The sequence below is a fragment of the Castor canadensis genome, chromosome 8, assembly GCF_047511655.1.
Source record: "Castor canadensis chromosome 8, mCasCan1.hap1v2, whole genome shotgun sequence".
Taxonomy (NCBI): Eukaryota; Metazoa; Chordata; class Mammalia; order Rodentia; family Castoridae; genus Castor; species Castor canadensis.
This window is the reverse complement of record NC_133393.1, coordinates 110,337,593-110,352,275: the sequence shown is the minus strand read 5'-3', so window position 1 is coordinate 110,352,275 and position 14,683 is coordinate 110,337,593. Positions and strand designations below refer to the sequence as shown.

General features: G+C 33.2%; 1 protein-coding gene across 6 annotated transcripts in view; it reads right to left on the bottom strand.

Moving 5' to 3' along the window:
* Nucleotides 1-14,683, bottom strand: part of Cnot2 (CCR4-NOT transcription complex subunit 2) — an 87,121-nt gene that overhangs the window by 52,040 nt on the left and 20,398 nt on the right. For 2 of the 6 annotated variants that reach the window (XM_074083892.1, XM_074083898.1), the window contains exon 2: nucleotides 14,524-14,596. The exons of 1 other annotated variant lie outside the window; for it this stretch is intronic. In XM_074083892.1, the coding sequence (XP_073939993.1) occupies nucleotides 14,524-14,596 (73 nt within the window). Of the gene's footprint in view, nucleotides 1-884; nucleotides 943-14,523; nucleotides 14,667-14,683 lie in introns of those variants that run through there. 3 more of the 6 variants (XM_074083896.1, XM_074083895.1, XM_074083894.1) reach the window with 3 other exon arrangements.

The following is a 14,683-nucleotide window of genomic DNA, read 5'->3' as shown; positions in this document are numbered from 1 at the left end:
GGAGAGTTAAAGAAACAATTTTCAGAAAAGCTTCCAGACAAACAAGAGCCTCAGAAGACAGTAACAGTAAGTGGAGTGAAGAACGTGGCTAAAATCATGCCTTTAAAAAAGAAGTCTATAATGCTGGATAATTATCCATGCAAAGGAGATAAACAGAAAATGCCAAAACTATTGGCCTCTCTCAACCTCTTCCTCTCCTCCCCCGTTACCCCCCCCAAAACACAATTTGGTTAATGTATGCCTTAACTCAACGTGTATTTGCTGAACTATGAGACATACATTGTGCCTTCACTGCATCTATACTTTTTTAAGTTCAAACCTAGAAAATGGTAGAAATGTCCCAGTCCTCTGGTCAGGACTTCAAAGAAAATGATGTTTGAAATTTCTTTCCTGTAAAGATTAAAAACATAGCTACCTGTCTAAAACCTCAGGAAAGCAAATGGCACTTTTAAAGCTAGTGGAAACCCTAAAACTTGCTACCTGCTGAGACTGTGTCATATGGCAAAATTGTAGTCTATGAGCTGATGCCTTCCCTAACTTTTTTTTTCTTAGCTTCTTTTGCTGAACATGGGTTTTCCTATCCTGCAATACTGCATGGAGAATATGAAGCTTTCAAAGAAAATGTAACAGTTTCTTTGCATTATAATATTAACAGTTTATTTAGTTTCAAGCTTTTCCTACTTGATAAAATATCTAACAAATAAAAATTAAAACTATTATCTTAGAACATTATTTATAGGACAGTTTTATGAGGAAACAATTTATAAGAAACATTTTTAAACTAACAAAATGACTCACTGGTAAAATGGCCCAACATCCACCCTCAAAATAACTAATGACATTATCAATGCTTCCCCCAGCTTTTCCCACCATATACTACTTACCTGTGCAACTTCTTTCAACATTTGCTATTCTGGGGATTGGAAAGCTCAGAGCTGGAGGCTGAAGTGAAGAAGGAAAGGTTGGAGGGTGAGCCATGGCACCAGCCCCACACTAGGAGCTCCCCTGAGATATTACAGCAGGGTTGACACCATAGCTCTGAAGTTCAAACTCCAGCAAACGATAAGAAAGGAGTCCAACCAGAACATGATAAACGATGGGATTCTTCTGCTCTTTGAAAAATAAGGAAATCATGCTATAAAGATCTGAATGTCCAGTTTCAACATTATGACTCCCTGTTCACCTTTTCGTTATTACCCAACCCCAGAGTCATCTTTCAGGCTGATTTAAAAAGAAAAAGAAAAGACAGAGCTCACTATAAACTTATACAAAGATAGGGCTTACCTGGCCATCATGAAAATATGTATGACAATATGTTCAAATAATCTGCCTATCCACTCCTTGTATAGTCAGTCTCTTGCTTTCCTGAGTAATCAACATTAAATCTAAGGCTATCATACATTTTAACACCATCAGAATGAAAGTTAGACTGCATGGGATGTGCTTCCTAAAAATGAATCAGTGAACTACTAAAAACTAGAAATAGCTTCTGATATTAAGCATACTCTTTGAGAGGAAACTGATTTAAGTGTTCAATGTTGATAAAAACAAGTACGGAACCTTCCATTAGAGGGTCACTTGAAATAAATGATAGAGAAAAATTTAAAGAAAGATTCTTTAGCAATTCAACTGCAGGATTTTAAAATGAAATTTGCTCACATTATTATTATATTTTGCAGTGCTAGAGATGGAACTCAGGGCCTTGCACGTACTAGGCAAGCACTCTATCATGAGTTACACCCGCAACCCCTACTCACTTTTATGAATCCTAAATATAAAAATTACTGCTTCATGGAAAAATGGGTTCTACTGTAAATACTAAAACTAACAAAAATACATATTTATTTCAAGACAATATTCAATAATAGCATAGATATTAAAAGTGACACATTATTGTATAATTATATTTTAAAATCATACAGATGTATCAAAATCATAAATTATGTATGCAGCAGGTAAAAATGAAAAGTATTCTGTCAGCAGCTGAACTTGGGCTTTTACATTTCTAAACACTGACCACATAAATTAATTAAAAAACCATTCACTGAATATCTACTGTGCCAAGTGCTTTATGCTGGATATTACACTGAGACTCTTTTCGTACCTTATTCTTTTGATGTTCAGAATAGAGGAACATCACAAATAAAAGGGGAAAAGGCAAAAACATTATTTCCAGTGGCTTCCTACACCATTACTAAGCCTGCAAGGCCTTACTGATCTTACCCTTGTTTCCTCTAATCCCCTTTGCTACCATTCTCCCCTTACTGTGCTGGTGCCACACTGGCCTACTTGCTTATTCCTCAAACATATCAGCCAACAGTCCTGTCTCTAGATGTTTGTACTTGCTGTATCCTCTGGGAATACTATTCTTCTAGGTTTCTACATGGTTTCCTACTCTACTTACTTCAGATATTCAATCACCTCAGTGAAAACTTCCCTGTTTAATTTGTTTGAAATTCTGCCTTTCCCCAACCACTTATATTTAGCTTTGTTACATTTGTCTTTTCCAATCTGATACTGCTACCCAAGTCTTTATCTTTCATGACAGTGGTGGCATGTCAAATACACTATATAATGTCCCACAATTGATTTGTCTGATTTTTTCTTATAATCATATGTAAATTAGGCATTTTAATGCCGTATCACCACAAAGGTGATATACCTTTCTCAAAAGCATCATATATACTGCAGACTTTTCCAATACCTGAGTGCAAATGATACTATTATTTACTACAGGTGATGTTAACCTTGAACTTGGCAAAAGTGATACATCTGCCAGTTTACTCCATCGTAAATTACTGTTTTTGCTTTTAAAATAATAATGTTTTAGAGACATACTTTGATGGCATATTTGTCCTTAAATTCTCACCCACTAATTATATCATTCATCCATGTTTATTGCCTATAGCACTAATTACTGTGATAGTCTAATGGTGATTTTCTATGTTTTTTGTTCCTTCTATATTTGTTAAATGAAATGCTTTTACAGAGTGAAGATCTCATTCTTAAATATGAACACAGTATCAAAGACTATTTTAAATCTATTATCTCAACTGAGATGATGAATTTATCTCAGGTATTTATGGGCCTATTACATTCTAGGGAATCTTGAGAGAGAGTATTCAAGGGAAATAGGCCAATTTTTTACTTTAGTTAAACAGAATCAGGGCTATGATAACTCCAGACATGATCTAGAATTCATTTACTGATCTGTACTACTCTATATTTCTTTCCAAAAGACTGTGATTGAGATAAGGTCTGATATTTTTGTGTACTGCCTACTATACAGTCTCATATAAGAGAACGTATATAACTCATGATTAAATACTGACACAAATACTTATTCTCTTTATTGAGAATGATTTATCTATCTTTTCAACCAAATTATAATTTAAAAAAATAAACCTTAGGACTTCCACACAAGAGGGAGCAGTAGTAGTAGAACTCCCTTCCTGCCTACCTCACCAAGACAACTTAAAAGTGGACAAAATACTGACACAGAAGGACTGCAAATTCAAGACAGGGTACCCAGCAAGACTCTGTCTCAAAAAAAAAAAAATAGTTGGGCACAAAATACACTAAACAATCCTAGGGGCCCAACTGCCCTTGCTTATAGACTAAAAGTTTTCAGGCTACAAAGAAGAAAAAAAAAAAAAAAACAGCCCAGGTAAGTGGAATCCAAAAACCTCTGAACTGAAGGACAGCCGACAGTCTGCATAGTCCAAAGCAGCCAGAGTGAGCAGACTAGAATAGTACACAGGAGAATGCTGCGCAAAGAATGAGCTCTGGAGATTGGAGAGGTTACCTATTGAGTCTTCAGGTGAGTACTGATAAGCACAAGTATGTGAGGGAATTACAAGAGGCTAAGGAAAGAGTCACCGGAAAAGGACATAGGGAATAATCCTCAAGGCTAACACAGGCCTAGGAATCAATTAAGTTCCCACCAACCAGAACAGAAAAACATTACAACCTACAGAATGGTGGATAAAGTACTCAGAAAAGTACTGGCTCAGTAGCTGGAGGGAAATTGGCCCTAAACTAAAGGTTATTCTGTTTCTGTTTAACAAAACTTAAAAACAAAAAATGTAAGTCTCAAAAGGATCAAATGCTTTATAAGTAATTTAATAACACTAAGGAACCTGAAGAATTTTAAAAGAAATATAAAAGTATGTTTTACATCCAAGAGAATAAAGTTACCAAGGACTGGTACCCAAACAAAAATGACCAATCACACAAAGAAGTAGTAAAACAACAGATAATGTGGAAGTAAAAAACTCCCAACAATCAACAACACCCCTTCTACTGACAGAAATTACATACATGGTACAATTAGTAGGGGACATTATAATTACATTTTGTATATAAAAGAAGGTAGAATGACTGGTATGTTGAAAAAACAGATTGGTAAACTTGAAAACAAAGTAAAAAAACAGAAGAAAAAAGGGGGAACAGAGCATCAATAAACTGGGAGACAACTTCAGGACAACTTATTATAGACATAATTGGATTTCTCATAGGACAGAGACTACAGAAAAAATATTTAAAGAAATAAATGACAAAAACCTCCTTTTGTAGTTTATAGTGATAAACTATAAAAATTTCAAGAAACATAACTCTAGTGCTTGGAATTATAACAAGGCACACGATAATCAAAACCATACAAAGAGACATCATAAACCAAGTGAATAATTTAGAAAAAAACCTTAATAATAGCCAAAGACAGAAAGATACATTATATGTTTACCACAATTATTTCAAGAATCTAAAGCAGTAACACATAACAGGTATAAATGAACCAGAAAAAAATACACTAAATGCTTTATTAAATTTAAATTTATAAAAATTAAATTTTCCTTAAAAGGACTGCAGAAGTATTTATCTGATAAGAATAAGACCAACAATCAAAAGGTTAATTTTAAAAGTTGATTACTGCAAATCATTTAAAAAAAAGATACTTTTTAGAGTTTGTTAGTAAATGGGTTTTTTATATGATCTTTTCTGTACAAACACATCTTTTAAGATCTCCAGTTTCAATTTAAAAGGTGAAGAGACCTTAAAGGTGCTTTCCCTCTCTCCCTTCCAGGCTCGGGCTTGCTAGGTAAGTCCTTTGCTACTTGAGTCATGCCCCAACCCTATCTTTAGTTTTCTTATGTGTGTGAATGAAAAACATATACAGAAAATGCTTATACAGATTATAAAAACAGGTTACACATTAAAAAAAAAGATTAATTGTTCATGTGGGATGCTGGTGGCTCACTCCTATCATCCTAGCTACTTAGGAGGTTTAAATCAGGAGGATTGTGGTTTGAGGCCAACCCAGGCAACTAGTTTTCAAGACTCCATCTCCAAAAATAACCAGAGCAAAATGGGCTAGAGGTGTGACTCAAGTGGTAGGTAGTATGTCTGCTTTGCCACCATGAGGCCGAGTTCAAACCTCCAGTCTCACCAAAAAAAAAAAAAAAGTACACTATTAAAGAAAAAAATTTTCAGTACAAATTTTTAAATTATCACTTTATACCTTTAAAATTAACATCTTTTTATACAACCACATTCAGTATCATTGACAATGAAGTGAAAAGCAGACAGTCAGTATGAATGTAAATTGGCATAGCTTTGATGTAAGTTAAAAAAAAAGCAAGAAAATATTAAAAGCTTTGGGAAATAACCTTTCATACATTCCATCAATACTTGTTTGTCAGGCCCTCATGAGCTTTCAAATATACATTGGTAAACAAGATGACTTGGGGCTGGGAATGCAGCTCACAGGTAGAGAACTTGTCTAGCATTTTTAAGGCTCTGGATTTGATCTCCCAGTACTGCAAGAAGAAGAAAAACAAAACAAAACAGAACAAAAGACTGACTTGGCCTCTACTTATGATCCAGTGGTAGAATGAAGGCAAAACTTAAAAAGTAATGGCTAATTACAATACAGGTCCAAAATCTGAAATTTCTCTGAAATCCATCACTTTTTGAATGGCTGCACAACATTCAAAAAGGGTCAGATTTTGCACCATTTTGGACTTCAGATTTCTCAAATTAGGGATTCTCACTGACAAAGTCTATGCAAATAATTCCAAAATACAAAAAACATCAAAATCTTCTCAAGCACTTCTCTGCTCCTCAGCATTTCACACAGGGGCTACTCGTTCAACCTATAGATGCTGCAGGAAAAGGAATCTACCTAAGGAAAGGTTAGTCGGGGAAAGCCTTCTCTTCATATATACCCATATGCTATGGGCTATGCTAAATGCTATACATGTGTTGTCATGTACTCCTGCTAACCTATGAAGCAAGGATCATCAAAGATGATCATCAAAGCACTTTTCAATTACTTAATCCAAAGTTACAATGAAATTATACTATAGGAATGTTTTCTGAAGAACTATTCAAAGGCGCAAACAAAAATTCAGCTGTATGTTCATCAGAGTGCTATTTATAAATGTAAAAATAAAAATAAAATAAAATGTTCAACAGGAAGAAACCACTAAATCAGTTATGCTTTCATCATTAAGAATCCTGTTTGGGGGCTACAAGGCATGAAGCCTTGAGTTCAAACCCCAATACCACCAAAAAAAGCAACAACAACAGAAATGAATCCTATTTTGAGTAAATATTGTATGTCACAGGAAAATGCTCATAATGCTTTTTTTTTAAAATTAAAGTTACAAGTCAGTGGGTATATCACAATTTCTCTATTACACAAATGGAAATAGTAGCTATCTCTAGGGAGCTTTTCTTCCCTCTTATTAAAATACTTTCCTTCATTTTCTAAACTGTCCATATCACTGTGCATTACTTTAGTAATCAGGGAGAAAAATAAGAGGGACTGTAGAGCTGCTTACACACACACACACACACACAGACAGAGACAGAGACAGAGAGAGAGAGAGAGAGAGATAAAATGACAAATAATGGTTGCTCCAGTTAACAGTTCTCTAGGATGCAGGCTTAGAAGTGCCTTTACTTTCTAGATCCTGGAAAGAGGGAAATTCAACATCCCCAAAACATTTTAAGCACAGAAACAAATTAGTGTTATACTAGCTACATTCAGTAACCACAGAAGGATTACATGAAGAAATCAGCAACAGAAAGGTAACAGAATACTTGGCAAACATTTAAGATTAAAGAACTATAAAATAAATTCTAGGAAGTATAAGGAAAGCATTTAAGAATACTGATGAATATAAAACAAAAATAAATTATAAAAGTAACTGATACTAAAATTTAATTTCTAGTAAAACCAACAAATTGATTAATAAAGGAAAAAGTCACATAGTAAACAATCTTAACCATGAAAATGGTTCTGCAGAGAAAATATATACATACATATATGTATATACATGTTAAATACACACATATGAAAGTGGCATTACAATAATTCCTTTACCCTAATATAGTATATCTACAAAAAATTCTCTTATCAAACATCCTATTTAATGGTGACTTTAAGCTTTCCTTGTAAGACAGTAAGATGAAATATTACTATTAATACTTCTTTTCAATATTTTGTCAGAGGAACTGTGTTCTGAAAAGAATACAAGTCATAAAAATCATGAAGTTCCAAAACTGTCATTTCCAAATGATACATTTACATGAAAACATCAAAACACAACTATGAATAAAATACAAAAACAAGAAAGTTTTGTTAATACTAATGGATACAAAAATCAATTTAAAAAGTTAACTGTATTTCAATTTAACAATAATACCTAATATAATCTTTAAAAAATACCATTTACAACCAAAAAAAAAATTCAACAAAGAAGAACTTAGGCATAAATCTAACTACAGATTTTGAAATCTATTGCAAATCTATATAAATTTGAGAGAAAATACCGAAAGAAAGTACCTTAAAAAATGAATTCATGAATAGTGAGAAAATGATAAACCTCTATCTGTTGTTCCCCAATAAAAATAAAAGTCAATGCAATTCCACTTTAGGCTCAATAAATCTGTCATAAAGCAAATGACCAAAAAAAGTCAAGACATTCATGAAGACCAAAGTTAATAGACAGACATGAATATTTAACACAAAACTACAAAAGTCTGAAAACATGATACTAGTGCACGCACAAACACATCAAAATAACAGAATAGAGACAAATTTATGCACGTAAGGAAACCTCATTAACAAAGGACCTGATAAGGAAGGTGGAACAAATCAATATATGATGCTCATTTAATTTATTATCTAGGTACTGATAATAATTGGATTCCTAACACACCATATACACAAGAAATCAATTTCAGGTAAAATTTAAATATAAAAGGCAAAATAAAAAATCTTTTAAATGACTACATAGGAGAATATTTTACTTAATTTCAATAAGGTTCAAACACCACCTCAACAGATTGGGAAAAATTTTAATTCTGACATTATCAAATGTCAGATCAATATGAACAGTGTGGATGGAACTTCAAAGTGGAACAAACACTAAAAAAAATCCTAGAAGATCTCTTGTATTTAGTATTCCTGAAATTTTAAAATGACTTTGAGATAACCTCTCTAATTTCATAAAGCTCCATTTTCTGTTTTTCTTTTCATGTAATGTTTGAAAATATGATTGGCTTTTTTTTTTTAAGCTCTCTTACCCTGTTGCATTATTACTTGGACCTTCTCTTTCCATGTTTCTGTTGCCCATTGCTCTATTTTTCTTCCTCCTAAGTGGGAGGAATAGTGGATCACTCCTAAGAGTTGACAGAACTGGGCTGCTCCAGCCACTTTATCCTTACCATGAAGTCCTCTTATATTCATCTAATGAAGTTGGCAAAATCTATTCCAGTTTCAAATTGGCTAATCATACTTACCAGTGGAATGCCTGCTGAATACTTTGGGTGCTTCTATTCTCAGGCCATCAGACATCTCAATGTTTCTCTACTTTTTATCCACAAACACTGATAAATGTAGATCTTTTGTTAGTTCTCATTTACATGTATTTTGGAGTTCTTGTGAGTAACATGTCACAATTTCATTCCATTTTCATTGGTTTTGGTTTTGCTGTCTAGCTGTTCTATTTTTATGTGGGAATTTGGAAGGGATTAAAAATAAATACCCCTAAACTGCCATAATCAGTACTATCATCTCAAAATCTAAGTAAGATAACTTTGCTTACTTCTATACTTTCCCCTGGCTCACAGAAATATTTGTAGTCGTGTTAATTTTCAACTTAGTAATCCATTCCACATTCGTAATTGAAGCAAATCACTTATATATAAATATTGTTCTAAAGAGAACATTTAATATTTTATGTACAAAGCCTAGTACCTAAATTCCCAAAAGGAGCAACACAATTCCAAAATAAGTATGGCCACCAGATATTTTAAAACTTTTTGGGAGGCACAATAGCACCTGTCAGACACTATGTGGTTTGGCTTAACTATTTAGCAGAATTTCTTTTGACCTAGGCAAACTATTAAAAAAAAAAATTACCAAGGCTCTAAAGATACAATAAACCAAGGGTCTTGGTGAAACTTGTTATTTAAAAACCAAATGTTACTCAGGTGTGGTTGCATGCTCTGTAATCTTAGCTACTTAGAAGACAGAAGCAAGTTCAAGGCCAATCCTGGCAAAGTTAATTCAAAAACAGCAAGACACCTATCTCAAAAGCAAAATAAAAAAATGCTACCTTGATTCATGATTTCAGAAGGTAAGGAAAAACGTGTTTGAAAATAAAACAGCAGCAAGTCAACCAATGAAGAACTTGGGAATTCATTTAATTTTATATTCTTGATTGGCCAGAAAAAACAGAAAAGAGGAGCCAGGAATGCCAAATAAAACATCAAATTTTATAAGTTTACGCTATGGAGTCAAAGGGACTATTGTTGCTGATAGCATAATTATATGCTCTCATAATGAACAGTAGCATCACATTAAAAAACATAATTCTAGGAGCAATGTGATTTTAGCAACTGTAAAGTGAATGAAACATAAAAAGTCACTTTGACTAAAACCTCTCTCTCCTGCTTTTGTATACCAGAGATCTACCATGACAAATCTTCAACTGGTAAGCATTTATTTAAAAAATATTTCACTGATTTTATTTTTCTAAGTGTTCTTTATATTCATTATCTATCTTTAGCATGCTATATGTTGTAGATTGTTAAGATGTTTTGATGCTAGTGGTTTTTAATCCTATTTAGATAGAAGGAATCACAGAAAGTCACAAGGTAACTATGACACAACTATAACTCTTAAGACATCATCAATTAAAAGATCCATCTGAACTACAGACATAAAAGTTTTCAGTAATGTATAACTTTAAAAAAGTTTATAACTTCTAAAAATGAAAATGGTAACCTTCATTGCTTATTTATAAAAATGTTTTCTTATAGATATCACTACATAAAACTTTTTCATACTAAATAGAAATATTAACTACTAATGCATTTTGTGTGTATTAAATAATTAAGTAACTTGTGTTTTACATGTTTTATATCATGCAGAAATCCTTGGTGAATTTGTCGGATAGATGCTTTGTATTTAAGTGGTATGTAGGAAATTGTTTAGGGTCTTGGGTGGGCTAGAAATACTCCACATTTTTTTCCTACTCTGAACAATGGAATAAGGCACCACTTTCCAAAAATCGGTACAAATAAAGGATATACCTATATACATGAAAACACACACATGTGATAAAAATATAAAAATAAAAATAAGACAAAATTCAAACTAACATCACTCCTATAAAACAAGGCAGGGGAAGGGGTGAGATGTGGAAATATAAAGTATAATAAGCAACCTGCAAAATACTATTTGTTAAAACAAAGACAACAAATCACATCTGCACTCATACAGACACTAGAAAGATCTGAAGATACACACCAAACAGTTAAGAACAAATTGTGAAGGTGAACTTTCACACTATATTTTATATTTTTTCTTCAACATTTTTGCAAGAAGCATGTATTTTGTTATCTAATAACTTTTGTTATTTAAAAAACTAATGACAAGGTACAGGAGCACAAGTAGTTCACACCTGTTATCCTAGCTACTTGGAAAACTCAGATCAGGAAGGTAGCAGTTCCAAGACAGTCCAGGCGATAACGTTCACAAAACCTTGTCTCAACAGAAAAAGCTAGGTATGGCGGTGCACGCCTGTCACCCAGTTACTGTAGGAAGCACAAAATAGGATAACTGCAGTCCAGGCCAGTACAGGGAAAAAGCAAGACCCTATCTCAAAAATAACTGGAGCAAAAAGGAGTAATGGAATGGCTCAAGAAGTAGAGCACCTGCTTAGCAAGTGTGAAGCCCTGAGTTCAAACCCCAGTAATGTCAAAAAATTTTGAAAAAAAGGAAATGACCTCATTTTGAAAAGTTCCATTCAGAGTAAAATTCTTAGAAATATCAGTAAGAGATTACCCAGCACATTCCCCATTTCTTCCTTTAAGTTCTTTCATTGTTTTATTGAAACAACATGCATTGAACGCCTACATTAGGAACTAAAGGTACCCCCCAAAAAAACAGAGATACGGTTCCAGTTTTCAGGAAGCTTATTACATACTTCAGCACAGTCTGGCAATTTTCTGCAATGATGGAAACATTCTAATCTGCACTGTTTAGGTATGACAGTCACTACAGCATGTGGCTATAGAGCATCTTAAATGTGGCTTATGTGACTGACAGACTAAAATTATAATATTAGTTAATTTAAATGAGTTTGAACAGCCATTTGTGGCTAGTGCCTATAGTACTGGACTGCACAGGTCTTCAGAAAAGCAAAGACAGATGCCTAAAATATATTATAGTAAACATAAAACTAGAACTACACAGAAAGTCTATGAAAGCAAGGAAAATGAACACTGAGCCCAATGTAGAATGGCTTCTTGAAAATCAGAAATCAAATTCTTCAATCATGCAAAGAATGCTGAGGACTCATTACATGAAGAGAACTGGTATATATAAAGGCTTGAGGGTATATAAGGTACATGGCAGATAAACTAAATGCAGCTTTTCATTACCAAATGGAAAAACCTACTCCAAGGAGTAACAGAAGAGGCACTGGAAAAGTAAAAACCATGTGAGGGACCAGAGATTTAGATTTGTGTGCTAGGATGTAGCTCAATGGAAAAGCACTGCCTAGTATATGGGAGGCCCTAGGTTTGATCCCCAGCACTGCAAAAAAAAACAACAAACAAACAACAAAACCTTGCAAATTGCAACTGGACAAGATTATTTAGATTTATGCATGCTCATATCTAGGATATATTAATGTACATTAGAGAAATACAAAAAAATTCCAAGGGGGGGAAAAAACCCTGACATTACATTTCCTTGGGAAAGGTTTGATAATCTGTCCAAAAAGAATGAGTTGTGAAACATTTAAATGAATTTTCTTATCTGAACTGATACACCAATCTATCTATGCAAATAAGCATCTGCTGTACTCAAACTCCAAATACCCAATTGGGCTTATAGTGAGAAACAAAACATACAAAATAGATACTACTGTAAAAACCTTCAACCCATGCCCATCTGAAAGTCACTTTCAGCACAGGGGTAAGAGAACGCATCTTCCTAGATTAAATTCCTAAGGCTTTAGTCAGGTGTACAAGGAAATGAGAACTAGAGAAACATTATCCTTCTTATTAAACTTGAATATTAGCCTATTATCAGGCTGTTTCAATAAATATAAGAATCAAGAACCCTCAAAAGCTAGTTACGAACATGTATACAAAAAATTTCTAATTTAACCATGAAAAATAAAAAAATTCCTCCAAAGTCGAAACATCAGTTTCATCCTAGTACACACCAACTCTAAGAGATATTAGTATAGATACAAATTTTACTTTGGTGATTTTTAAAATATTCATTTGAATCTCTGATCTCATAAATATTCATCATAATATTGGACAGGCTATTATGTTTCTTTCAAAATTCTTTTCAGAGGAAGCTTCAAAATAAAATAATTTTGCAATCCAGATATAAACAATTATTTTCAAGAATATTTCAATACACATTAAGAATCACTATGTAACAACAAAAGACAAACGGGAAAATATTTTCAGCCAGAAAAGCCCTAACCATGAATGCATTTTTCAGGTAAGCTCAAAAAAATTGTATTTGTAAATTACAACACTAAAATAAGTGAGTACTTTTAGAGTAGCATAAGTAGGAATAAGCAAATTTCTTCATGTGTAAACATGTTTGCTTTATTCTTTTAAGTAAAAATTTTGGAATTTCATATGAATATGGTTCCATGAGGCAAATTAACTATACTGTGTAACCATACACGAGCTCTATACTCACATCTTAAAAACTGGATTATGAGCACTGAAATTCCACATAATTTATAATCACAACATTCTTTAAATAATTTTAGCAGAACCTACCAAAAGATGCAAAAACTCAAGAAGTATGACAATCAAAATCTTAAGAGTCAGAGTTGTTGGAAGTGGTTGTAAGACAGGAGAAGCTAAAGCAAGTACATATAAAGAGCAAAGACTATGCTGGTCAAGTCTAAGAGGACAAATCAGAAAAAAAGTTACAGGGAAAACCATTCTGGGACAGTCCCAACTTACTTTGGCTTACTAAAGTCATAAAGATCTGGCAAGAAATGTCATATATCAAGTTAGGAGAAACTCTAGAAGGTTAAATATAAAAGCATCTTTTTTTTACTAAGGACAGTGCCCAAACCAGAAGCTCTTATAATTGAAGGCACTTTGCTAGTATACACAATAAAAATTCATTTACAACTTTCTCCACTGTTTACTTTCCCAATGTGAGGGAAGAAAGGATGAACTACTCTAAAATAAATGACTGGTAGATAATTGAGTAGTTAAGTTGCTGTTATCCTAACTAGCTGCCTTAACAACCTAGAAGGAATGAAACTGGTGGGTAAGGGGGAAAGGAAAGTTGGATACCTATATGCGCAAGATGCCCATATGTTTTTGTTTTTATTTTGCTACATTCTAGATTACTATATAATTTAATACTGGATCATTACCAAATGAATAAAGCAGGTTTCCTTTTAGAAAATTAAATTCAAATGTTATGCTTGTTCTTTTAAAAACTATCACTATTTAATAACACTATCTCTAAAACTCACCTTTTAAAAACTCAGAGAAAAATAGGGATGTTACAATTCAACTATTTTACATCCTTACACACTATATAAGGAACAGCTATTATTAACCAATTTATTAAAGGAGAAAACAAGCATTATAAAGACCGCAAACTAAACAAAATTCAAAAGAATTTAGGTCACTGAAAATTCTGGGTCTCAATTCTATTCCTTGTACATTCTATCCTATTTTGTCTACATTTCTGGGATAACTCTCTTACACAAAATATAGCCCAAGACTTATTGTTAAAACATGAGTGTAAAAGCAATCAACACTGTTTTTAAACCACTACTTCTAAATCTAGCCACAAGGTCATAAATTACAAATCAAACCTAAGTTTTGACATATACAATAGAAAATTTGTTTTCATACTAAAAAACAATCATTATTAAAATAAGCATTTCTATTTCAGTGTAACTATATAACCAACAGAGAGGAAAAAAAAAAAAAGAAAAGCCTTACCTGGTAGTTTCTTTTCTCAGATAATGTATGTCCATCAGTCCTCACCATAGAGTCGTGTCCTTTCCTCACAGTACTGGAGGCAATCAAACAGAACTGTCACTCAAGGGTCGTGTCACAGGAAGGACCGCCCACCAGTTCTCCCTCTAGAGTGGAATTATCC